At 34.7% G+C, this 26752-nt stretch overlaps 1 protein-coding gene across 2 annotated transcripts in view; it reads right to left on the bottom strand.

Annotated features, from left to right (window-relative positions):
• Window positions 1-24116, bottom strand: part of Apool (apolipoprotein O like) — a 68215-nt gene extending 44099 nt beyond the window's left edge. Inside the window, exon 1 of one of the 2 annotated variants that reach the window (XM_005328838.4) lies at window positions 24017-24116. In XM_005328838.4, coding sequence (XP_005328895.3) covers window positions 24017-24061 — 45 coding nt within the window. In that variant the 5' untranslated portion in view covers window positions 24062-24116. Of the gene's footprint in view, window positions 1-3931; window positions 4086-24016 lie in introns of those variants that run through there. The other variant, XM_013360157.4, reaches the window with a different exon arrangement.
• Between the last annotated feature and the right edge of the window lie 2636 nt (window positions 24117-26752).

Here is a 26752-nt window from a genome sequence, read left to right on the forward strand (position 1 = left end):
CCCATGTATTGCCTGCAATAGACATATCTCACAGGCAAAGACATTCATAGGCTTAAAGGGAAAGAATGCAAAATTATACTCAATGCAAATGGAGACTGAAAGCAAGTAAGAGTGTCTACTCTTTCGTTTCATGAAGCAAAATTCAATCCAAAATTAATCAGAGAAAGATACTTATTAATGTCACTACATATTAATAAATGGAATAATTAAATGGGAAAATATAATGATAGTAAATATTTATGCCCCAAATATTGATGCACTCAGTTACATAAAACAAACACTACTTGACATAAAGGCCCAGATCCCAAAACAATTATACTGGGTTATTTCAAAATACTTTTATTACCAATACATAGGTCATGAAGACATCAAATCAACAAAGATGGTTCAGTGGAGCTGGGGATGTGGCTCAAGTGGTAGTGTGCTCACCTGGCATGCGTGGGGCACTCGGTTCGATCCTCAGCACCACATAAAAATAAAATAAAGATGTTGTATCCACCAAGAACCAAAAAATAAATATTAAAAAAAAGATGGTTCAGACCTAAAGCATACTAAAAATCAAATGGATTTAATGGATATCCACAGAATATTTCACCTAACATGTTGTTCTCTGTTTCTAATAAAACTTACTCCAAAATAGACCACATTTTAGGACACAAAGCTAGACTTATCAAATATAAAATGTTGAAATAATTACATGCATCTTATCGGATTGTAGTGGAATGAAATTAGTATCAACATCAAGACAAATTCAGAAATTATCTAAACATAAAGGTTGAACAATACACTTGTGAATGTGAAGGATCTTAGAAAAAATCATGGGAGAAATTTTAAAAATTCTTAAAATCAAGAGAGAATGAAGATACAATATCTGCAAATTTCAAGGACACTATTAAGGCAATAATAAGATCATCTGTAATTATAAGTGCCTACATGAAAAACTTAGAAAGATACAAATAAACAACCCAATGACACATCTCAACACTCTAGAAAAACAAAAACAAACTGTTTTGAAATCAGTAAAAGAAAGAAAATAATTGAGATCAAAGCCAAAATTAATGAAATAGAGAATAAAAGAATACAAAGGATCAATTTGAAAAAATAGTTGGTGCTTTGAAAAGATATACAAGATTGATAATTCCTTAGCTAAACCATTAACTGAAAAAAAGAGAGAGAGAAGAGCCAAATTAAAAAAAATAGAGATGAAAAAAGAAGATATCACAACAGATATCACTGAAATGCAGAGGATAATTAGGGACTATTTTGAAAATTTATAATCCATGAATTTGTCAAATCTAGAAGAACAGATAAATTTCTAGACACCAATAACCTATCAAAATTGAAACGAGGATGTCAATTATAAACAGACCAAGAACAATCATTGAGATTGAAGCAGTAATATAAATCCTTCCAACAAAATAAGCCCCTGGACCAGATGGTATCTTGGTTGAATTCTTCCAGACCTTTAAAGAAGAACTGAGGCCAATGCTCCTCAAATTATGCTATGAAATAGAAATGGATGGAACTTTTCCAAATTTATTTTACAAAGCCAGTATCACTGACACCAAACCCAGATAAGGATACCTCAATGAAAGAAAACTCCAATATCCTTGATAAAATCTTTGCAACAACCTTGCAAAATTCCTTAACAGAATATTATCAAATTGTATTTGACAACATAATAACAAGATTATACATAATGATCAAGTTGGCTTCATCCCAGCAATGCAAAACTGGTTCATCATATCCAAATCAATAAACATAACACACCACATGAAGACAATCAAGGGCAAGACTCACATGATCATCTCAATAGATGAGGTGAAAGCCTTCAATGAAATACAGCACCCTTTCATAAGAAGAACCCTGAAGAAACTGGGGATAGAAGGAATTTACCTCAATATAAAAAAGTATACATGGCAAATTAAAAGCCAATCTCATACTGAATAGGGAAAAATGAAAATAGTTCCTCTAAAATAGAGAATAAGACAAGAATGCATCCTCACCACTCCTACTCAATACATATTTGAAATTTTATCCAGGAAATTAGTCAAGAGAAGGAAATAAATGGAATACAAATGGGCAAGGAAGAAGACAAATTATTCCTATTTGCAGATGTTATCCTATACGTAGAAGATCCTAAACATTTCACCAGAAGACATGTAGACCTAATAAACAAATTGAGTAAAGTGGTTAAGTTACAAAATCAACACAAAAATCAGTATCTCTTTACATCAATAATGAACTCATAGTGAACTAAATTTAAAAATTCCATTTATAGGGATGGGGTTGTGGCTCAGGGGCAGAGTGCTTGCCTAGCATGTGTGGGGCACTGGGTTCTATTCTCAGCATCGCATGTCAATAAATGAAAGGTCCATTGACAAAAAAAATTAAAAGAATTCCATTTATAATATCAACCACCAAAAATACTCTGAAATAATATAAAGAGGTGAAGGACCTCTATGGTGAAAATTATAGAAAAGTGAGGAAAAAATTGGGGTAGACTTTAGGATATGGAAAGACCTCCCATATTTCATGGATAGGTAGAATATTGTTAAAATGGCTCTATTATCAAAAGTGATCTACAGATTCAGTGCAATCACCATTAAAATGCAAATGTCATTCTTCATAGAACTGGAAAAAAACAGACCTAATATTCACATAGAAGAATAAAATAACAATAATAGCCAAAGCAATTCTAAGAAAAAATCAATACTGAAAACATAACAATGTTGATTAAGAGATACAATTTTTCAGTTAGACCAGAAGCATAATTTCTGGAAATCTATTGTATAGCATGGTGACTATAAGTATTATGTGTAGTAATAATAATAGCGCATTGAGCTGGGGATGTGGCTCAAGTGGTAGTGTGCTTGCCTAGCTTGCATGAGGCACTGGGTTCCATCCTCAGCACCACATAAAAAATAAAATAAAGGTGTTGTGTCCACCTAAAAACTAAAAAATAAATTTAAAAAATAGCACATTTGAAATCTCCAAGAAAGTAGATTTAAAATGTTGTCACCATGTGAAAAATAAGACATCTGTAAAGTGATGGTTATATTATTTAATTTGATTTAATCATTGCATACATGTATCAATACAACATGTATATTATAGAAGTATACAATTTGCATATATCAATTAGTGTTCATTTAATCCTCCCATTCCCCCCACCCCCAACCCTATTATAAATCAGCATCTTTTTTTTTTTTTTTTAGCATCCTTAAATCAGAGAAAACATTCGGTAATTGTTTTTTTTGGATTGGCTAACTTCGCTTAGCATTATATTCTCCAACTCCATCCATTTACCAGCAAATGCCATGATTTTATTCTCTTTTAATGCTGAATAATATTCCAATGTGTATACACAGTTGGTATTCACCAATAAAATTATAAGATTTCTGTTATATACCTATGTCAGATATCAGTAAAAATATTAAAACAGGAAACTTGACTCCCTCAGCTGGAAGATGAGATGGGCGGTTGGCTGCCAGTATGGTGGGTGGGTGACAAGCAAGACCTGACCTAGGCAGTCTCACCCCAGGAACTACACACAGGAGGGTCTGTGCCCCTGCTGGCCAAACATGGTCCATGTGGGGAAGGGGGCTGAGGCTGTGACCCACACAAAACCCTTGCATGCTCCTTTGTTCTAGGGCAGACACTTCATGCCACTTTCCCCTCACCCCCCTGCTCACGTACAATAGGGATATATTTAAGACTGACTTCTTGCTCTTGTCACCCCCCCCCACCCCCTGCCCCCATTTGCTGCAGAAAATTAAGCAGCCACAGAGAATGTCACCTGTGGTCATGGACAAAGAATTCAAGAACCTCCTGTACTTTAAAAAAGATGTTTCTAATGCCTATGGCAAAGGGGAAGGGGAAGGGCCTCTCCCTGTCCCTACTGTAATTTGGAAATTCACATTTGAACTACCTGGCCAGCTATGGCTCCTGGGGCACTGGCAAATGGCAATCCGAACATTTCTTCCTTTGACCTCAGCCAGACAGACCTACAGCAAAGGTGTCCACTTCAGTTGAGTTCCACACCAGCCGTTCTTCTTCCATATTCCCAACATCTAGACTTGGAGGTAAGGGTGAAGGGTGGATCAAGTCCTCCACTTCCAATAGAGATACAATTTGTCAGTGACTTGACTGAGGCTGGCTTCTTGCAAGGTAAGATGGATCTCAGCAGCTCTGAGTGGAGAGATATGGACAGAGGCTTTCCTCCATAAACAGTGCAAGAAATTCTGCCTGGTTTTCCATCCCATCAACTCAGGTGAAAATGAAGAAATCCTGTCATCCATTCATTTTTCAAGACCTTTAGCAGTGCCTACCCCACTGGTTTCTATATGGCAGAAAGCAGCCTAATTTTTGATGAAGTTAAAACACAAACTTATAGTTCTACATTTTCATCAGAATTATCAGTTGAAATCATGACAAAGGAAATATGGGAAACAGACAACCTCATGAAAAGACTCCATGATTATCCAATAAGTACACTCAGAAGAAACTCTATAGGGCAAATGTTAAGACCTAAAGTATTCAGCAAATAGAGAGAAATGAGGTGAGAGATTTAATTTTAGTAAATTACAAAGTGTAGAAACTATTTGATTCTGGGATCAAAAATAAACATTTAAATGTTATGATATATTCAGACATATATTAACATTAATTGGATATTTGGAATTATTGCTAATTACTAGGTATCATAATTTTGTAGGTTTTTTTTGTAAGTGCTCCAATATGTTAAGACATACACATGGATATTTAACAGACAAAATATGTCTGGAAATTGCTTCAAAAGTATTCAGGCTTTACAGTATAGATGAAATAAGATTGGCCAAGATTTGATACTTCTTAAAGTTAACATAATGTCATATTATATTTCATGTTGTTCTCTAAAGTTTTATGTGAAAATGTGTAGAATCTTCCATAATAAAAATTTTAAGATTCTATGACATTTCAAGATACATCCCATTAAAATCTTACAACAGTAGTTTTAGTTAAAGGAATAAGGACAGGTTATCAGAAATGCAGATAAATGGCAGAAGCAGAAAGAAGCACTCAAGTATTACAGACTTCAATATTCTACTGCGAATTTACTCTGAAGTACCAAAATAAGGTAGCTCACTATTTACATTTCTTGTTTATACCTTTTTTAAAATTTATTCTTTAATTACTGATATGCATTCGAATTGTTTCCAGTTTGCACAAAATGCCGTTGTAAACATTCCTTTACATGGTGAACACAAATAGGTATTTCCATTCGGTATATGTATAATCATATTTTGTTTTTGTTTATTGATTTTAGATATACATGACAGTAGGGTATATTTCGGCATATTATACCTTCATGGAGTGCAACCTATTCCAATTTTGATCCCATTCTTTTAGTTGTACATGAAGTGTAGTTAGACTGGTTGTGTATCCACATATAAGCATAGGAAAGTTATGTCCAATTCGATCTACCATTTTTCCTAATCCCATTTCCACTCCCTTCCCTTCATTCCCCTTTGTCTAATCCCATGAATTTGTATACTTAACCTACCTACCCTCCCTTGTTATAGTTTAGCATCCACATATCAGAGAGAACATTTGGCCTTTGGTTTTTTGGGACTGGCTTATTTTACTTACCATGACAGTCTCTAGATCCATCCATTTACTGGCAAATGCCATAATCTCATTGTTCTTTATGGTTGAGTAATATTCCATTGTGTATATATACCACATTTTCTTTATCCAATCATTTGTTGAAGGGCACCTAGCTTGGCTATTGTGAATTAAGCTGCTATAATTATTGATGTGGTTGCATCACTGTAGTGTGAGTTAACATACTATATAAAAAGAGTATAGTACTCCTTACTTTCTTTTTTGGGGAGAGGGGTACTGGAGTTTGAACTTAGGGGCATATGGCCACTGAGCTACATCCCAGTCCCTTTTTGGTATTTTATTTAGAGACAGGGTCTCTCTGAGTTACTTAGCACCTCACTGTTGCTGAGGCTGGCTTTGAACTCATGATCCTCCTGTCTCAGCCACCCAAGCACCTGGGATTACAGACATGTGCCACCAAACCTGGCTACTGACTTTCTATTCTTTCATTCCACAAACTTTATAAAGTACCTGGTTATTATATTAGGTTCTGGCATTATAAAGATGATTAAGATATGATTCATGTTCTCAGATTCATATTCTAATAGGACAGATAGGTACATAACAAAAAACACCAGAGTGATAAGTGCTATGATATAGGTAGGCACAAGGTGCTTTCAGGACCACCAACCTAAACCAGGCCTTTACCATCTCCTTGGTAAAGTAGTGAAGAAAAGACAGATTTTAAAGTTAGATAGACCTTGATTCAAATTCTATCTCTACTATTTGTGATATCCCTTTGAGCAAGTGATCAGATGGATGATCAATTTCCACATGTGTAATATCACCTATCTCATAGCAACTAACAGAGAGAGATAGCTCAATATATACTTGTTGTTACCATCATCACCACTACTTCATCCTCAGTCTCCTGACCCAAGGCCACAACTCCAGTCTCATCTAATTCCATCAAAGTATAATTTCTACTGTCAAGTCAAGATAAACCTTGTCAATCAGATAGATCACTACCCTAGCTTAAGAAAATGATTAAACACACTGATTAAAACCATTTTGTACTTTTTGGGTTCTGTCATTTATCTCAATCTATACATGTGGTCTTATTTCTCAACCCTTACATTTCAAAGATTACTCTTCTGTGTATGCATCATGTTATAATATCCTATAGGCTTATATCTCAAACAGAGATCTCTCATCTGATGTTTATTGATACAGTAAAAAACACAGGATTCGGAAATACGAATTATTTTAATTTACCAATGGTCACCTAAAGTCTAAAAAAATTAGAAATCATTTGTTGGCTTATTTGACATGAAAAATGCCAAATTATGAATTCATTCACAGCTTCCCTAGTCCAGAACTGACATCTTTGTTTAAAAAAAGACCTTGGAAGGACAGAAAATTCTTGTAAAAATGCTGTCTCTTATTAACTGAGCACATCGCACTGCCCACAAAGCCAAAAAGTTGTATATATATCATTTCACATTCGTGGGACAAAAGCAAATGACACTACCAAAGTTTTAAAAATAATATTTATTTTTAGCTTTAGGTAGACACAATATCTTTATTTTATTTTTATATGGTGCTGAGGATCGAACCCAGTGCCTCACGCATGCCAGGCAAGCATGCTACTACTTGAGCCATATCCCCAGCCCCACTACCAACCTTTTTAAGACAACATTTTTTAAGGTTTTTTGCTGGGTTCAACAACCATTTGGGTCCAATATATATTCATGTCTTCAGTTTTGATTCAAAGATGGATGGAAAATAGAAGGTACTCTTGAAATGCAAGTTTCCTCAAATGTAAAGCTCTTGTACTTAAAAGGCCAAAATTAAGTTGAACAAATAACTGTGCAGCTCACTGTGGCTGTATTATGAAATTATAGATGACTAATGGTAAACTATTTCAGGCACCAAGTATACTAATTAGGTTCTATGAAGGAAATTATTTTGCAATTAAAATTGTGATATAATTATTACTAACACCTAAAAAATGTCAAAAATATATTTTAGATAAATAAAAATACAAGAAGAAAAATTAAAATAAAAATACATGTAGGGAGTAGAGTTACACAAATAAACATCTAAAAATCATCCAGAAATGACACAATAGATTTTTATAATTCAACTGCAATCAGTTTACGGTAATCAGGGTGAGACAAAAAATACTGCCAACAGAATACAACAGACACTAGAATGGCAATATGTAAATCAATGGAAGTGTAATTGATGAGATTCTGCAAGCTGTATACGGGGTAAAATGGGAATTCATAACCCACTTGAATCAAAATGTGAAATATGATATATCAAGAACTATGTAATGTTTTGAACAACCAACAATAAAATAAAAAAAAGAAAAAAATACTGTCAAAATCAGTAACTAGATGCCTTAAAAAAACACCCAATGCCCCCCCCATTTTTCCCCATATATAACACACACTTTTATACATCTGTGCATTATATACAGAAAAAATATTTACCTTGTGGAGTTGTAGGATAGGAATATAAAAAGTATTCTATTTACTTGAAAATATAGTAAAACTACAATAAGATGATTTTTCAAGCTGAAAAATTTAAATATTATAACTTTTTTAAATAGGATTAAAGGGCTGGGGATGTGGCTCAAGCGCGCTCGCCTGGCATGCACGGGGCACTGGGTTCGATCCTTAGCACCTCATACAAATAAAGATGTTATGTCCACTGAAAACAAAAATAAATATTAAAAAAATATCTCTCTGTCTAAAAAAAATAAAATAGGATTAAAGGAACTACACAGGGAAGTTGAATTGATCTTTCTACAATAGTCCTTTGTTCTTCCACTACTTTCCCTATACCCTCTGACTCTAGCCAAATTAGTTTTCTTAGAACCTAAATGTTTCAAATATATTATTTGTTCAGTGCCTTCACTCAAATTTAATTTTCCCTAATAAAACAACCCCCCAATCCTGTACCTAACAATACCTGTCACATAGTAGATAGTAGCACATTTACCTAAGTCCATCCCTTTACTGAAAATCTAGTTTACATTCCACTATATCACTCAAAGCCAACTCTGAAGTCATATTAATATTCTTTGTGTGATGTGCTAATCTGGTATTTAATTTTATATATATATATATATATATATATTACACAAATATACATGAATTTATAAAAATATATATATACAAACATATATACCTTAATATATGTGACCTATTTTCCACTAAAATGTAGAAGCAGTCTTTTATCTCTTCATATCCAAAGGACTTTGGAGGTCTAAGGATCTCAAACAAAGTGATTAAATAATCTCTGTTAAATAACAGTATAAATAGAGCCTAGTAAGTTTCTTTTTTAAAAATATTTTTTTAGTTGTAGATGGACACAATATCTTTATTTTTATGTGGTGCTCAGGATTGAACTCAGTGCTTCACACGTGCAAGGAGGGGGCTCTACCACTGAGCTATAGCCTCAGCCCTCTAGTAACTTTCTTTACGTAACATTTATTAAATGCCTATGTGCCAAGCATTCATGGAGGCAAACAACTAAGTGTCCTAAGGTTAATCTAAAATTCTAAACTAATTCAGTGATTTAACCTTTTTGAAAATCTAATAAAAACTATGAACTATCTTCTCCCAAAATGTACTTACACTGAGAGTTTTGCATATGATCACAGGCTCTTAGACTCTCTGAAACATCTGAGGTTCCAAAAAACTATTTTTTAAATTTGATTTTATTTATTGTTGTTGTTATTATTATCATCCTCATCAGTAGTAGTAGTAGTAGTAGTAGTAGTAGTAGTAGTAGTAGTAGCAGGGATTGAACCCAGGGGCACTTAACCACTGAGCCACATCCCCAGCCATTTTTTATATTTTATTTTGAGATATGGTCTCTCTAAGTTGCTCATGGCCTTGCCAAGTTGCTGAAACTGGCTTTGAACCTATGATTCTCCTGCCTCAGTCTCCCAAACTGTTGGGATTACAGGCGTGCACCACTGTGCCCAGATAAACTATAGGGTTTAAAGTAGTTTCAGAACATTCCTTGGCCAAATTTCAACTTTCTGAAGACCACTTCTAAGTGGTCAACAAGCCTGCCTGATTCTTTCAACTGAAAACAGCATTCTACTTTATATATGAAATGACAAAATCTCTTGGTGAAATCAACATGGTTATTATTATGTTGTATTAAATATACACTTAAAAATACTACCTTAGATCTAAATTGATGTACATTTAATAAGAATGGCCAATAATATTTTGATTAATGAATTTCCTAGGGAAAATTATTGATTTATACCATGATAGCTTAAGTCATTTTTTAAAAGGCCTTATTTTTGTGGAGTCCAAAATATCCAGTAGTGGAGGGAGGTGAAAATGTATAAAAAGAAGTTTTCATTCCAGTGTGGAATTTTTATTAGATGAGCTACTTACAAGGTATCATCCCCCCAGAGCTATTTATAAACTATGGATCACTGGATTTGGGTAAGGGACAAAGGAAATTTGTAGTCTGCCATCCTTGCTAAAAGAAAGTCAGCTTACCTATTATTAATTACTTTTTTTTGTTCTTCCTTCTTACATCTTCCTCCCACTTTTTGTACTTTCTTCTTTCTCCCATCATTTAATTTTTCCCACAACCATTTATTCCAAATTGTTTTTTTTAAATTTTTTAGTTGTATATGGACTGAATACCTTTATTTGTTTTTATGTGGTGCTAAGATTGAATCCAGTGCCTCACACTTGCGAGGCAAGTGCTGTACCACTGAGCTACAACACCAGCCCCTAAATAGTTTTTTAATCCTTATTTTACCTGTACTTTTTCTTTCTTTTTCCTAATAGCTGCTTTATCAGCAGAAGAGGGAGGACTGTAACAAACTATATATGGGCATAACTATACAACTAATGATGTTTTTAGACTTTTATGAGTATCAAGTGAGGATAGGGGGAACAAAAATTTTTCTGAAAGATCAAGAATTGCTCTTGAATAACAATTGTTAAATTTAACAACAGATGTCGAGAGAGACTGGATTTAAAAGTGTTGTATATGAAACATATCACCTTCTTAGTATGAGAATTTCAATCTCTGAATGCAATGGAACCTTAAAGATCATCTGATGCTAAAATCCTTTCCAAAATATGCTAAGTCTGTGACCTTTTTCAGTACCAGGAAGCTATATCAATAGATCATCCCCCCACCCTTTTTAATATCTCTATGAAAAAGTTCTTCAGTAGAATGACTGGAAAAATGTCCAGATAATTTTCACTGTTCTAGTTACACAACTTTGGGTCGTACAGAGAAGGTCCAGCTTCTCTTCCACATGAAAATCCATATTGATCCTCTTTTCTGACATCCAGGGTGCACTACTCTGTCTCCAAGACTATTTTCCAAGGATAATAAAGTTTCTGGTAATACCAAATGCGACTAAGCACATCTTCTGTTTTAAAAGAGATACTACTGTATTTTTTTTTTCTGGCTGAAATTGGAAATAGGAAAAAGTATTATTGCTTCACTTTGGAGATATAGCCTAAGAGCTATTTCTTGACAGCAACATAAAAGTCTTACAAAGGCTGCCCTGTTTTAGAGTAATCACCAATGAGTCACTAACACAGGACCTCTATAATAATGAGTAGGTGAATCATCTCTAAGAGAATAAACTATCATTAAATCTACAGGGAACAGCTGAGTCTTTCAGCCACAGTATTATTTATTATACTGGTACAGGAAAAGCTGATACTCTGTTGAAAGAAGATATTTTTTAAAAAACCATACCTATATTTTCTTGCAAAACTCTTAGAAAAGACAGTGGTACAGAAGAACAAATAATCAAACTATAATAATCAAATTACAGAAATGTACCTGTACAATTTGGGCCTTTCACATCAGTATTTCAAACAGTCTACTTCAGAGAACTGAAATGCTGACATCAAACACAACCTATAGAAAAGCTATAGGAGTAAAATTGTCACCAAACTATAAAGCCTTTTAGCATCTCAATTCTTGAAGCTTTGAGACTATATTAAGCCTTAATTTACACTGTTATCAGTTAGGCTTTTGTGCAAAGATCAAAGAATATGGGACTCTCATTCATACTCTACTAGAATTTTACCTATTTCAATTTGGATTATTCTTAAGGAAACTGTTCTTAAGCCATGAAGACTATTTTACGCTTCACAGAATAGTTTTTGAGTAAACCATTTCTGCAGTAACACCTGCATTCAAATTTCTAGCTTAGTGCTTAAATGACAGAGAGAAAGGATAACATTTTATACATAAGGAGTATGAAAACCAAATAAATACAGTATATGCCACAATTTAAAGATAATTTCTGTCATGAAAAATATCATGAAAAACTACTCAGTGTCTGAATGAAATTAGAATAATTTTAGAAAGAAATAAGGCTGTGAATAAATATTTAATACAAATTTATAATAATATGCAACAAATTTCTATTCTATTTGCTTGAGATTACTGATGGTCATTATTATGAGAAATAGGTTTTCAGTCTACTGGCATGAAGGATGTGAGGCTTAAACTGAGATCTGTAGATTAGTTACACTGAAATACCAGAGGTGCTGGGAACATGATGATTCTCCTACAACAGAATAACAACAACAGCTAGCAATTATTGAATAGCAATAATACAGTGCTATATACATTTGTATTACCTATTTAGTACATTCTAATTTAAAATCCTGGAAAAAAGTATTAATCTATTTTAATTATTCAGATAAAGCTGAAGTTTAGACATGTTAAGTAATGTGCCCAAAGTCTGTAGCCATTATATTATTGTAAAGCAGGGAAACTCTCACAGGAGTCCAAGAAGACATGTATATGATCATTCACAACAGCATTATTTATAATAAAGAAATGATGGGGAAAATTAAAAAAAATAATAGAGAAAATGATGGGGAAAGCGATCATAATATCCATTAATAGAAAAATAAATGTAGCATATTTTTAAAATGGAATACCTAGCAGCAGTGAAAATAAATAAACAAGAGCTATACATGTAGACATGAACGAAAATCATGAACAATGCTGATAATAAGTAGAAGAATATATGCAGCATAAATAAAACTTACATAAAAGCACACAAAAAAGTAGTATATAAAATTTAGAATATGCATACATATGGTAAAAGCCTATATACATGTATGGCAATGTTCAATACCAACATCAGGAAAGTAGTTATGCAGTAGTTCAGGAAGCAAGAGGAATAGTCATGGTTAGAGGGGTACAAAGGAAGTTTCAACTGTGTTTTAAGTGTTCACTGTATTATTTTGGATTTGTTTCAAGGGTTTCCCACTGCCCTGAAGTTAAATTCAAATTTATGTTAGCACTCTATAGTCTTACCTTTTCTAATTCAATCTCAGCTTCTATCAGTAAACCCAAATTAACCTTTCTGATTTAGCCAGCCTAACAGCCTTAAATTCCTGGAATATATCATAACAATGTTCAACCTCAAGCCATATCTGACAAGCTAACTACTTCAATATTGACAATTTAAATGTCAGAATTCAAGGTTTATGAGGCCTTACTGTTTTATAATACATACATCTCTTCTCACTCGAATTGCTACGTTTTTTGGTATATATTATAGTATTAAAATGGACATGATTTTAAAACATCATCCCTTTCATAAGTTTATGTCCTCTTTAGAAACAAAACTTTGTTTCCTTAGAGCAAAAGTTATATTGTAAAATATGTTTGCATCCTTACTGTACTTGTTATTTAACCAGTATCATTAAATTATTGAACAGAAGAAGCCTTGTCGCAGAGCTAGAATCTTTAGATAATTCAGTCTTAATACAATAAAGAATTCTTGCATATAAATGAATACCAGAGATAGCCAATTCAGGATAAATCAAACATTTAAGTTAAAATAATATCAAAGATAAAATCCTAAAGAAGTAACTGTATGCCACTATTTGAAACCAAACATTAGTGTAAATATTATATAAAATACAGTATAGATCATAGTCAAATATTTCCTTTACTAGCATAAGTGGAGATTTTGGTATTGGAGTTTATTTTTGTTTTGAAAGATACCTCAATTGTTCAAAAGAAAAGCAAGTAAGAAGTACAATTTGGGGCTGATGCTGTGTTCAGTGGTAGAGTGCTTACCTAGCATGTGTGAGGCACTGGGTTTGATTCTCAGCACCACATATAAATAAATGAATAAAATAAAGTTCCATACATCTAAAAATTTTAAAAAAGAAGTACAATTTAACAACCCTTAGTTACAGCACAATTACAAAGAATACTCTCCTTTAGATACATTTTCTGACTTGTGTTTCTGAAAGCATGCTGTATTTTCATTTCTGCACCCCTTTATGTAATGCATCTTTTTCTTGTGGATGTTTTCTAGACTTATTTTTTTTCCATCAGTTTGAACAAAATGTGTAGAGTGGAATAGGATGTGTGTGTGTGGGTGTGTGGGTATGTGGGTGTGATGGGTGTAGTATATTCTAGGTGGTTTTCTCTTTGCTTCTTACATCTGTGATTTGATGTATTTCATTATTTTTAGAAAATTGTAATTATTTGCTCTAATGTTTCTTCCTACAAATACATTATTGATTAATATGAAATAAATGCTCAACTTTTAAAACACTAGCAAAAGCCATTTTAAAAAGTAAACTATTCAAATGGAATTTTGAAAAAAATAGGTATATTACACTTTAATATTATCCTAGTTTTAGAAATTAATATATTTTAAAATCTGAAATTACAGTAAACTTTCCTTCTAAATACATTTAAATACAAACATTCAAATATAAATTCTATACTTGTTTATATTGGCATCACAGAATGCACTCATTCATTCAACAAATATTAGTGTTTACTATATACTATATTTCCAAAGTCTGAGTTACAAAAGTGAATGAAACATGGTCTATGTTTCTAAGGAACATCTCAGTTTATTCAGCAAGAAAAACATAAAAATACATGTAATATATAGTTCCAAGCAGCATAAAAGAGGTATGTACTATGGTGACACAAAGAACGAATTGATCTATTCTACCTGTAGGGCAGAGATAGAGTATAACACCATTTTCAGCTTTTCCAGGGGCCAGTGAAGTGGTGCACACCTGTAATCCCAGTGGCTTGGTAAGTTGAGGCAGGAGGATCACAAGTTCAAAGCCAGCCTCAGCAAAAGCAAGGCACTAAGCAACTCAGCAAGACCCTGTCTCTAAATAAAATACAAAATAGGGCTGGGGATGTGGCTCAGTGGCTGAGTGCCCATTACTGAGTTCAATCCCTAGTACCCCTCCCCCAATTTTTTTTCCAAACAACTGAAAAATTTACCTACAAAGAATATGAGTGAGTCAATCTACAAAAGCACAGAATAATTCAAAATTTGTGTGTGTGTGTGGTGCTGGGGATTGACCCCAGGGACTTGTGCATGTGAGGCAGGCACTCTACCAACTGAGTTATATCATCAGCCCTCAAGATTTAAACATATTCAACAAATACTTCCTAAACATTTTGCTCTAGGCAGGTGATGTATTTAGGCATGTGGGATATAAATATAAAAAAAGGTTGCTCCTGCTCTCAAGGATTACATAACCCTCTAGGGTGGGACTCAGACAAATATTACAAGAAAAGGATGCTAAAAAGACATGATGGAGGGGAGATGTGAGAAGTGAAGATGGCAGAGTGAGGAGCTCCTTGGCCATCTGGCCATTTGGGCCTTGGGTGGGGGCGAGGGTAGGCAGAAAGCCAATTGCTCTACTGGACCAGTCAAGAATACTTATCACACAGGACATCAAACACTTTCCTGATATTTAAGTGCTTTTATATTCACCTCAAAACAAAATTATGGACTCGGGACATGGCAGGTATTTCTGTTATCTTCTATAGAGATTAGTCCTGCTTCTTTTATCTGGCCACCTTCCCTATTGAAATATGGACACTTTTACATACATTTCCTCAATGATTTGGAATGGAAAAGACTACTTTTCTTTTGTTCCCCCTTTCAGATTTAACACAGAAATCAGCCCTTAGGATGCAGTTATCCTGCTGACTTCTCCAGGAAGAAAGAAGAAACTGATATGAGTCTTCTGTTGCAATTATCAAGAATTAATGCTTCATTATCAAGAATTATTTTACAAGCTGAAGGCTGTTTAACTTGAAATAGATGATTAAATCATGATATTTTTTAATTCTTTGCCTTTTGCTCCAAACAAGAAGACTAATAACTGACAAATATAGATGACTTCAAGGATTTTTTTTAAATAAAGTCTTCCAGTTTTAGCCACTATTATGATAAGCACATTTGAGACAGCAGCAGTAAATTCCAAATATTTGTTGTAATTTGAAAAGAAAGAAATGTTAGAATGGTTCATCTTGTGACATAGATTTACTGGACAGAAACAAAGATCCAGTTTTGCAGTTAAGCCTTTGATGTGATAAAAAAGCATAAAGACAAGAAACAAGATTGATTTCATATATGATATACCTAAGAAGATCCTGTACAAATGCATATTTTTACATGTGTAAATCCACGTTTGGATGAAAGGAGGGATTGTTCTAGAGAAAGAGACTGTTTTTGATTTTTTTCAAGCCTTGGAACATTTACTATTTTAAATTTTTTCATTCTTCTGCGGAAGCACCAGATTGTATAGCAGCTAAATGCATGCTTACATTTAGTTGAAAGAATGGTAAAAAGCAAACAATCCAGTTTGAGTCCAGTGATGCAACCCTATTCACCTCCATAAATGAGAGACTGCTGTGTTACAGTTTTATTCATTCTGTTTTGTGGAGTCATAGAGGATATAATGTTTTCTATGTGGCCAAAGCTGAAAGAAAAGTAGCATGAGTAGTTTTTTTAGTTAAGAAGGTGTGATGTACCCTATAACATGAACTGCCTTCAACTTTATACATAGAGGAGTAGAAGAAAACATGGAAGTTTCCATATAACTTCTTTCTCCTAATAAAAAGAAACAAAAATGTCTTATGTAGCACCATTTGACTTTTTTGGAATTTTACATTACATAGTTCCATTTTTATAAAGTCATAAATAACTCTTTTCCTTCAAACCAGATAGATACTTGGATTTATTTTTCTACAAGGTAGGTATAATGTTAAATTGAAAAGGCTGGGACTCATTAAATTTCCCCAGTTGGAACTGGATTTTCTCATTGGCAAATGGGTCTATCTCAGAAGCAATGTTCCAAATCCCATGGCTATTTCATTGTAGATTTAGAAGAAATTCAGGATCTGAAAAAAAAGCCTCAAACAAGTAAAATAGTTCCAATAAGAAGTGTTGATCTTGTGTTTGGTTCATTATAGATTGAGAAGAAATTCAGGATTTGAAAAAAAACTCCAGAAATAGAGATCTTCCTTTTTACCCTTTAACAGTTATATTATATGATAAACAGACTGTAGTGGAAAACTGTCCTTGCTTCCAAATAAACAGAATAATTATAAAAAAAAAGACAGACATGATGGAGGATTTCTACTTCTGAAAATATGCAGTCAATATATTTTTCCAATTCTTCCCATTCATTATAGCTCAAAATCCAGAACATTAGAGAGACAAAAAAATTTATTTAGGCACTGAAAATTGGAGAAAAGAAGATGGACCAGAAAGGGACCTCAATATCTAAGGAATGATGTGGTGAAGTCCTAGGGTTTTGTTTCTTTTTTTTTTTTTTTTTGTGGTGCCAGGGATTGAAGCCAGGGGTGCTTAACCACTAAGCCATATCCCCAACCCTTTTATTTTTTGTGGCAGGGTCTCATTAAGTTGCTGAGGCTGACCTTGAATTTACAATCCTCCTGCCTTGGCTTCCCTGGTCGCTAAAAGGTCCCTGGGTTTCTATTTGCCTAATATATCTTGGGCTGGGTGCTGGAGAAGCCAGTAACATTGAAATGCCAATCAGTGTTCATAAATACTCAAGAAAAAAATCTATTATTTATAGCCAAAAGACCAGGAAAGAAGCACCCTAGCAAGACTGAAAACTTCAACTCTACTATAGCCAGATGCAACAAACAAAATTGAAACCATACAGTCATCTCCACAAGCAAAGGTTGAGTGGAAAGCAGAGATATCCATCCTGGGAAGACTGAAACAAGGTATTCTAACACTTCCCATGAATCTAGGTTCACATTAGAGAATTTAGAGAATTTGAGACTTTTATCTCTACAAGGCAGTAATGAGTCCTGTCCCACAATATGTCAGTATAAACCATATAGGGGGCCTGGACATCTATGAACTCTTAGTGGTAATGAAGCATTCTTCCAACTACCCACTAGGGTACCAGAGAAGACTTAGTGGATAGTCAAAATTTTCACCACTATTGGTGGCAAAATGCCTCCCACCCAGCCTTGTGTTATTAATGGAAGCCATGAGGGGAGCAGTAAGGAAATAACCCCTACCCCTCCAAGCCAGGATAGTAAGATCAGAGGCCTGCCAGTAGGCCTCCTAAACTCCATCCTTGTTCAGGTATGTCAATGGAGGATGGAAGGAACCTTTGACTTATAAACTACTGGAATTAACAAGGCACTACTGTTCTTTTCTTTACCAGGAATCAGAAGTGTTGAATAAGATACAGAGCTCTATAACACAATACCCGAAACTTACAGGTATTAACTGAAAACTACACAGCACACCAAGAATGAGAAAGACTTCAATTTGAATGAATAAAAAAAAGATGATAGACAGTTTCAGAGGTTTTAGTCTAAGTTTGCTTGGTCCTGTTGCTTTGGGTCTATGGTAGCCAAGTATATCATGGCTAGAGCTTGTGGAAAAGAAAGTCTGTCACCTCATAACAGCCATAAAGACAAAAAAAAGGGGCCATGGTCCCAATACATCCTTCAAGGGTACACCACACATGACCTACTTGGCCCATCTTGGCCCATCTCCTAAAAGTTTAACCACCTTTCAATAGCACCAGAGGTTAGAAACAAAGCACATGGGCTTTTAGAGGACATTTAGGATCCATACTATAGCACAAGCAGAGGGTATCTCTCTCCTCATATTGCCTCGAGTTGGAGAAGGGATTGTGTAGATGTTATAAAACTGACCTTCCACCCTCTTAAATTTGTATTAATTCACCTTGTTTCCAAAGCACTTATGAAGTTACTTTCATACATGGACAATTGTTTGAATTGATATATCTGTGGAAGGATAAACACTAGAGAGTCATATTCTGCCATCTTGCTGATGTCCAACTATAAGTTGAAGTTTGGATCACAGATGCTTCCTTAAGCTTTTTCAACCCCAAGAGCTGAAGAAATCTTAGCCATTTCTTTTCTTTTCTTTTTTGTTTTGGTACAGGGGATTGAACTCAGGGGCACTCAACCACTGAACCACATCCCCAGCCTTATTTTGTAATTTATTTAGAGACATGGTCTCACTGAGTTGCTTAGCACCTCTCATTGCTGAGGCTGGCTTCAAACTCATGACCCTCCTGCTTCAGCCTCCCAAGCCACTGGGATTACAGACATGCACCACTGGTAGCACCTTACCCTACAATTTAGATATGCTTTCATTTCCAAGATCTTCAGTACTTGAAAATTTCCCACTAAAATTAAATTCCATTTGCATATCCCTTGTTCTTGGAGCTTGTTCATCTTTCTCGCTATGTCTGTCAATCTCCTAGTACTCTAGGCCATCATTTTGATCCTTTTTCATTTGTATCTTTATTCAGTCTGGACAACAATTTGAGTAAATTCCCCAGGTCATTTATTACTCCTACCTCGCCAACACTCAGCACTTGTGCATACCCATTTTTCTCCTTTTGCTTTTTTGGGATTGTGTAGTTCTGGAGAAAGTCACAATAGTAAAGATAATATCAGCTAGGCCCTCACTTCTATGCAAGTATTTTATTTGATGTCTACTGATGCCTTAATAAATTGCCTACAATGCCACATCCAAGCCTTTTCCATTCTTGAACTCCTAAAGACACGTTCTACTTTTCCTCTCTTAGATGAACTTACACTGGGAAGACACAGACATCCAATATGAGGTCTCCCATTTCCCTTCTCTGTTCTTTTAAATCTTTCTGTTATGTTCTTCACCTTTGATCTACTTATCCTGGCCTACAAAGCCGAGGATCCTTTTGGCCAGGGGTAATCCCTCCATTTGTCCTTTCAATTTTACCACCTCTTTATGAAATAAGGTTGAGTGCAGCTTCTAGATTTAGATCGTACTACTTCAGATCTATTTCTACCACTTACTACTAAGGAAGTTACTTAACCATTTTAAGTTTTAGTTTCCATACCTGTTAAAATATTGGCAAACAGCATTCAAAAGCACATTAAAAAGTGCATCAGGATAAAGTGTTTTTCATTTTAGCGATGCAAGTTGGGTTCAACATGCAGAAATCAAATGTAATTCACCACATAACTAACTTTAGGAAAAGAATCACATGATTACCTCAATAGATACATAAAAATATTAGAAAAATTACAGTACCCATTCATAATTACACAACAACAGAAAAACTAGGGATAGAAGTAACTTACATCAACATTGTAAAAGCTATATGTAACAAATTCAAGGCTAACATTATACTGAGTGGACAAAAAACAAAATTATTTCTTCTAAAGTGAGGAACAAGACAAGGATTCCCACTTCCATCACTCCTACTCAACATATTCTTTGAAACTCTAGCTGGAGGAATCAGGCAAAAGAAAGAAATTAAAGGGATAAAAATAGGAAAAGAGCTCAAATAATCTGTTTGCTGATGACATGATTCTCAATTTAGAAGAACCAAAAAAACTCCACCAAAAGACTTATAGAGCTCATAAATAAATTCTCCAAAGTAGGATATAAAATCAACACCCATAAATCAATTGTGTTCTTGTTTTCCAATGATGAATCTGCTGAAAGAAAAATTAGGAAAACTATCCCATTTACAATACCTCAAAAAATAAACTACTTGGGAATCAATCTAACAAAAGATGTGAAGAACCTCTACAATGAAATCTATAGAACTTTAAAGAAAGCAATTGAAGGAGACCTTACAAGGTGGATAGACCTCCCATGTTCTCAGATAGGCAGAATCAATATTATCAAAATGGTCATATTATCAAAAGCACTATGCAGATTCAATGCAATTCCCATCAATATTCCAAGGACATTCTTCAAAGAACTAGAAAAGGCAATTATGAAATTCATGTGGATAAGTAAGAGAACCAGAATAGCCAATGCAATCCTTAGTGAGAAAAGTGAAGCAGCAAGGCTGGGTTGTGTTCAGTGGTGGAGCACTTTCCTAGCTTATGTGAGGCACTGAGTTTGATCCTCAGCACAATATAAAATTAAATAAATAAATAAAATAAAAGCATTGTGTGCATCTATAACTAAAAATATTTTTTAAAAAGTCAAGCAGGGTAATCATAATACCAGACCCCAAATTACACTATAGAGCTACAGTAACAAAAATCAGCGTAGAATTGTCACCAAAACAGACATGAAGACTAATGAAGACAATAAAGGACACAGAGACATGTAAATACAGTTATCTGATACTAGGCAAAGGTTCCAAAAGCATATGTTGGAGAAAAGGTAACCTTTATAACAAATGGTGCTGGGAAAACTAGAAATTCATATGTAGAAGAATGAAATTTCACCCCTACCTCTCACCCTGCACAGAAGTTAATTCAAAATGGATCAAGGACATTAGACCAGAAACCCTGCACCTACTAGAAGAAAATGAAGGCCCAACACTTCATTTGGGAGTGAAGTGTTGGGTAATGTATTGGAGAGAGTTGGGTTCCATGCTTTTGTGATAATGTCAAGGTATATTCTGGCATTGAATAATAACTAAAAAGATTTTTTTAATTGTTTTTTTACAAATGTGACACCACTATTTTACTTAAAAAGGGGGCTAGGGCTGTAGCTTAGTGACAGAGCGCTTGCTTAGCATGTGTGAGGCACTGGGTCCAATCCTTAGCACCACATAAAAATAAATAAAGGCATTCTGTTCATCTACAACTACCAAAAAAAAAAAAACTAAAGATGATAAGTAACAGTATATACTCAATGGGCCACTGTGAAATATAAATGAGAAAGTCACAGGAATGTAATTAGTGAAATATATACCTTATATTAAATGTTAAATAACATAATGGCAGTGATTTAATGTTATTATCTTGCAATCTACACTAGCTCTTGGCACATTGTCCTCATCTTCAAATTTGCAACAAGCCTCCTGTTTTTAACTAAAAGACTCATCTGGAATTTGCTCCCATCCCAAATTTCTTTCCTTCCTTTAACCACTAAACTTCTCTAAATATACACTTTGAAGCCAAAAAAACCTTGTGTTTGGGTCTGGCTCTTCCACTTCTCAGCTATAAGACCTGCAACAAGCACTTTTCCTAAGCATCAGTTTTTCATCTTTAAAATGGGTTAATGATCCTTTCTTAGGGCCATCAAATAGATTAAACTGAAAATACATGTAAAGCAAATAGCCAAATTGGGTGCTAAATGAATACCATTTCTCCATCTCTTATCCTTTCTTTACCTTCCTACAATCTAGGATCTCAATTACCTAATCTGGGATTACCCAATCTAGGATCTCTATTACTCTAATACCTTTTCATCTCACTTCAGCTCTTATTAGCGTTATGACTTTGGGCATTTGACTACTCTAAACATTAGTTTTTCATCTGTAAAAAAAGATAAATATCTACCACATAAAGTTGTCTTGAGAATAAATGAATTAACATATAAAGTGTTTTAGCACAGGGCCTGGTCATGAACTAATGATCAAATCAAAAGATTTTCTTTCTCTAGGTTTCACTAATAGAACTATTTTCTGATTTGCTCTGATAACCACTGACCATTCCCTCTGTCTCTGCACCTCCTCCATGAAGCCATTTTTTATTCTACTCAAACTCTGTGTGAACTTTTTCTCCTTTGAACCTTAAGAGCACCTTGTACTTCTCTTGATGTAAGGCATTTCCCTTACTCTGAAATCATAGTCATTTGTACTATGTTGCATCTCCACCACTTAGTCTCTTTTATTCTCTTTGCCAGGTACTTATTAAATCATGTATAACTTTTAAATATGCAATATAAACCAGGCCTGTGCTGGCTATTGAGAATATAAAGACTAACATGCTATAACTATTGTCTGTAAGAAATTTTAGTTTAGGACAGTAGAAAAGACAGGTAAACAGACTATTTTTGTAGTGTAAGAAATACTATGGCAGGAGTATGCTGAGAGTCTCTGAGAGCACAGAGAGGAAATATTTAAACTATGCTGGGGAGAACTGAGACACTCTCTTATAAAAGGCATTTTGTGCATAGCAAATAGGGAGGCTGCTCATAAATATCTATCAAATGAATACATGACCTATGAGTAGAAAGTAATTGGATGAGGATGGAAAAGGACATTTAAGGGCCAGCAGAAAAGAGGAGATAAAAATGACATGGAGGGATGAAGCAAGTAGTTCAATATTGAAAAAAGGAAGTTTTCCAAATGTCTGGAGATGAAGCTGGAGAGTCAAGGCAGGGTGAGATATTCTAGACAAAGGAGTGTGATTTGACCCCACAAGGCTGGTAAAGAAGTACCCATAAAGACTTTTTAGCAGAGGAGGATATTCAGATTTGCATTTTGGTATAAGTACTCTGGCAGCACTGGGAAAAATGGATTCCACAAGAGCCAGACTAGAGGTAGAATTCAGTTAGGAGGATGTTGTGATAATTCAGATGAAGTATGAGTGGTAGAACTGCAGAAATGAAGTGAGAATGGTACATCAGGATGGATACTAGGCTGACTTAAAAATCAGGTTCGGCTGAACTTAATTATGCGTATTTGTATCTTCAAGTCTAGCAAAAATATTTAACACTTGAAATACGCTATGTAAATATTTGAAACCTTCTTAGGGAACTGCAGCCAGCTGCGTCACTTCCTGTGCTCCGATTCCTAAGTAAAAGCACTTTTTCTCACTATAAAACTCAAAAGAAATAGATTTGTTATTAGAACACTGAGATTAACAACACCATGTATAAACTTGCACTCTGCACAGACTCTGGGGCGTCTCTGTACTGGACTGTTTTATGTTTTAACCTCAAATAATATTTGAACAAACTCTACAGAGTCATGGGACTACGCTATGGGCGCCGAGACAACTGCCAAGGATTGTTTTCTCTTTATTGCAAGCAACTCGTTGCCTGGCCAATTTCACCCAGCGGTCTCCCAGAATGTACTAAGCTGCTGTATAAACAATCAACCACTGGGAACTAAGGAGAGTGCTGTGTCCAGGGCTGCGGAAACTGGAGAGGCAGGTGTCTTGAACTTTCAAATGTTAAATGTTACCAAGTCTTTCACTCCCACGCCTCCACTCCGCTGCTTTCTGCGGGACTACCTTCGGAAGTTAGAAGGAGACTTTCCAGAGTTACTAGAATGTTGCCGGCACTAAAACAAAGAAAAGAAAAAAAGGAAGAAAAAGTAAAAGGAAACTAAGCAAGTTTATTCTCACTCACCCTAACGACCGCCATCTCTAGGGCCCTCGCGGCTCCAGTTTTCATACGGAGAACGCAGAGGGACAAAACAGTTCAACTAGACTTCTCTCGCGAGAACCCCGCCCCGCTACGCCCTTTTCTAGCAGGCTCCCGCCCTTTCTCCGCCCTCAGACCAACGCTTTGGCAGCTAATGCAATTAAATTGTGACCTGTCTTTCAGAGATAAAGTTTTATCCTTGTAATTGACCACCCAGATCTCAAATAAAGCCTTTCAGAATATTCTCCATAGCCCAGTTGAAAATTGTTTCCTTGACTGCAGAACTTTTCGTTATTTTTGTTTTCAGGCATACATGAGTTTTAGACATGAAGTTAATATCCAACTCCAATGCCTTAAAAATAACTATATAGTCATATGAAGAACATGTTATGTTTCCCATACATGAGCATGTTCACTGAGCACCAACTCTATGCCAGGCAGGTCTTCAGAGTACAGAACCAAACTTAGCGGCTTCTCATGAAGCATATGCTTACAGGAGCGAAAGAAAAACAAATACCACATAGTGCCAAATGCTACAGAAGGAAATAAAACAATATGCAGATGGAATGAGTGTTTGCTGATTTATATAGATTAGATAAAGAATCTCTGATAAGGTGATTTGGAAAAATTCTGAAGGAATTTAGGAAAGAGTATTCCCTGCAGACAGAATAGCAATGAAAAAGGCCAGCCTGGGCTGGGGATATGGCTCAAGCGGTAGTGCACTCCCCTGGCGTGCGTGCGGCCCAGGTTCGATCCTCAGCACCACATACCAACAAAGCTGTTGTGTCCGCCGAGAACTAAAAAATAAACATTAAATTTCTCTCTTTAAAAAAAAAAATAGAAAGAAAAAGGTCAGCCTGACTTAAGTAATGAATTCGGAAGTAGAGAAAAAAAGCATACTACATATGGACTTGTGTCACCATAAGGATCTTGAATTTTATTCTGAGTTAGATGGGGAGTCATTGGAGGATTTTGGGCAATGTGGGACATGAGCTGTACATTCTGAAAGGATGAGTTGGGTATTGTCAGGAGACAATACTATGGGTGGTACAACATTCTCAATAGGGGCAAGGTCTCTCTAAAATGTCCTGTGAATTATTCTAAGAAAATAAGATACTTATAATGTGTCCATCAACATCTTCAATGTTAATTAATTAATTCATTTGTTTAATAAATATTTATTAGGTACAAACTATATACCAACCTTAGTGGTGTATCTACAACATTTGTATACAAAGAAGATTACTTTTTAATAGAAGTTCTTCCATATGACAAAATTATTTTAAGAAATAATGATGAGGGTTGGAGTTGTGGCTCAGTGGTAGAGCACTTGCCTAGTATGTATGAGGCACTGGGTTCGATCCTCAGCACCACATAAAAATAAATAAATATATAAAGGTATTGTGTCCATCTACAACTAAATAAAATATTTTTTAAAAAAGAAATAATGATGAAATTAAATTAATAACAATGGCCATAAAAATTCAGAGTAAAATTTTTCTTTTATTAAACTTCATGTATATATATATGTACATATATACACATGTAATTAAAAGACAATACAAAAATAAAACACACAATAAAGCAAGTAGTACAACATCAAGAATACAGGAAAGATAACAATTTTTAAAATTGCATTAATGCATTTTACAGGAGAAAAAAACCCTTATATCTATCTATATATCATTTTACCAGAGTAATGAATAATAATAGTACAGTTATGTTTTTGAGCATTAACATCTGCATATTTGCTAATGACTTCATCAAATTTTAATATTTATGAATATTTAATACTTTAGATAGCTTTGTTAATTTATTTTTGTTCATAGTTGACTGTTGATTGATGAACACTTTTTTTATAAATTTTAAATCAGTAAAGTTTATTCCCATTAAGGAACAGATATGCAAATAATAAAAGTCTTAAAATTTTGATGAGCTGAGAGTGATAGCACTCACCTATAATCTCAGTGGCCCTGGAGGTTCTCAAGTTCAAGGCCAGCTTCAGCAAATTAGTGAGGCCCTAAATAACTTAGCAAAAATCTATCTCAAAATTTTTAAAAAATGATAAAAAGGGATGGGACTGTAGCAGAGTGATCAAATGCCCCTGGGTTCAGTCCCCAGTACCAAACAAATAATAAAATGAAAAAAAGACCAAACAAACAGAAAAGTGTTGGGGATGTACCTAAGTGATAGAGTGCCCTTGTGTTCCCTCCCAGGTATAAAAAATGGAAAAAAAAAAGTTTTTGAATGAGTTTGTGAATGATTCATTAAAAAAAAAAAACAGTTTTCCCCAAACCCCAGGAATTACAATACCACCCATATTATTGTTTCTTCAGAATCAGATATGAAGTCATTCAAATTTTCCACAATGGAAAATTTCTAACAAAATTTCTTCACCAGAAATTAATCAGAAATTCTGTCATGCTTGGTAACAACTTCAGAAGTTTTTTCTTCTTTAAAAATCAGTGAGCTTTGTTTCCTGGTTGCAATGTTCTGAGGTGCTTTGTCTGCCACCATGCCTTCTGCCATGATGTTATGCCTCATTTTGGACCCAGAGCTATGGAGTAAACTGACCATGTACTGAACCTTTGAAACCAATACTGATAGCCTGCTGTGAATAGAGAAAGTCCTTAACCCAAAGGAATTTGCATTCTAATTGAAGTAGAAAAAAACAATTAAAAGTCTTGCTACATTTCCCAGGCTGGCCTTCAGCTATCAATC

The sequence above is a fragment of the Ictidomys tridecemlineatus genome, chromosome X, assembly GCF_052094955.1.
Source record: "Ictidomys tridecemlineatus isolate mIctTri1 chromosome X, mIctTri1.hap1, whole genome shotgun sequence".
Lineage (NCBI taxonomy): Eukaryota > Metazoa > Chordata > Mammalia > Rodentia > Sciuridae > Ictidomys > Ictidomys tridecemlineatus.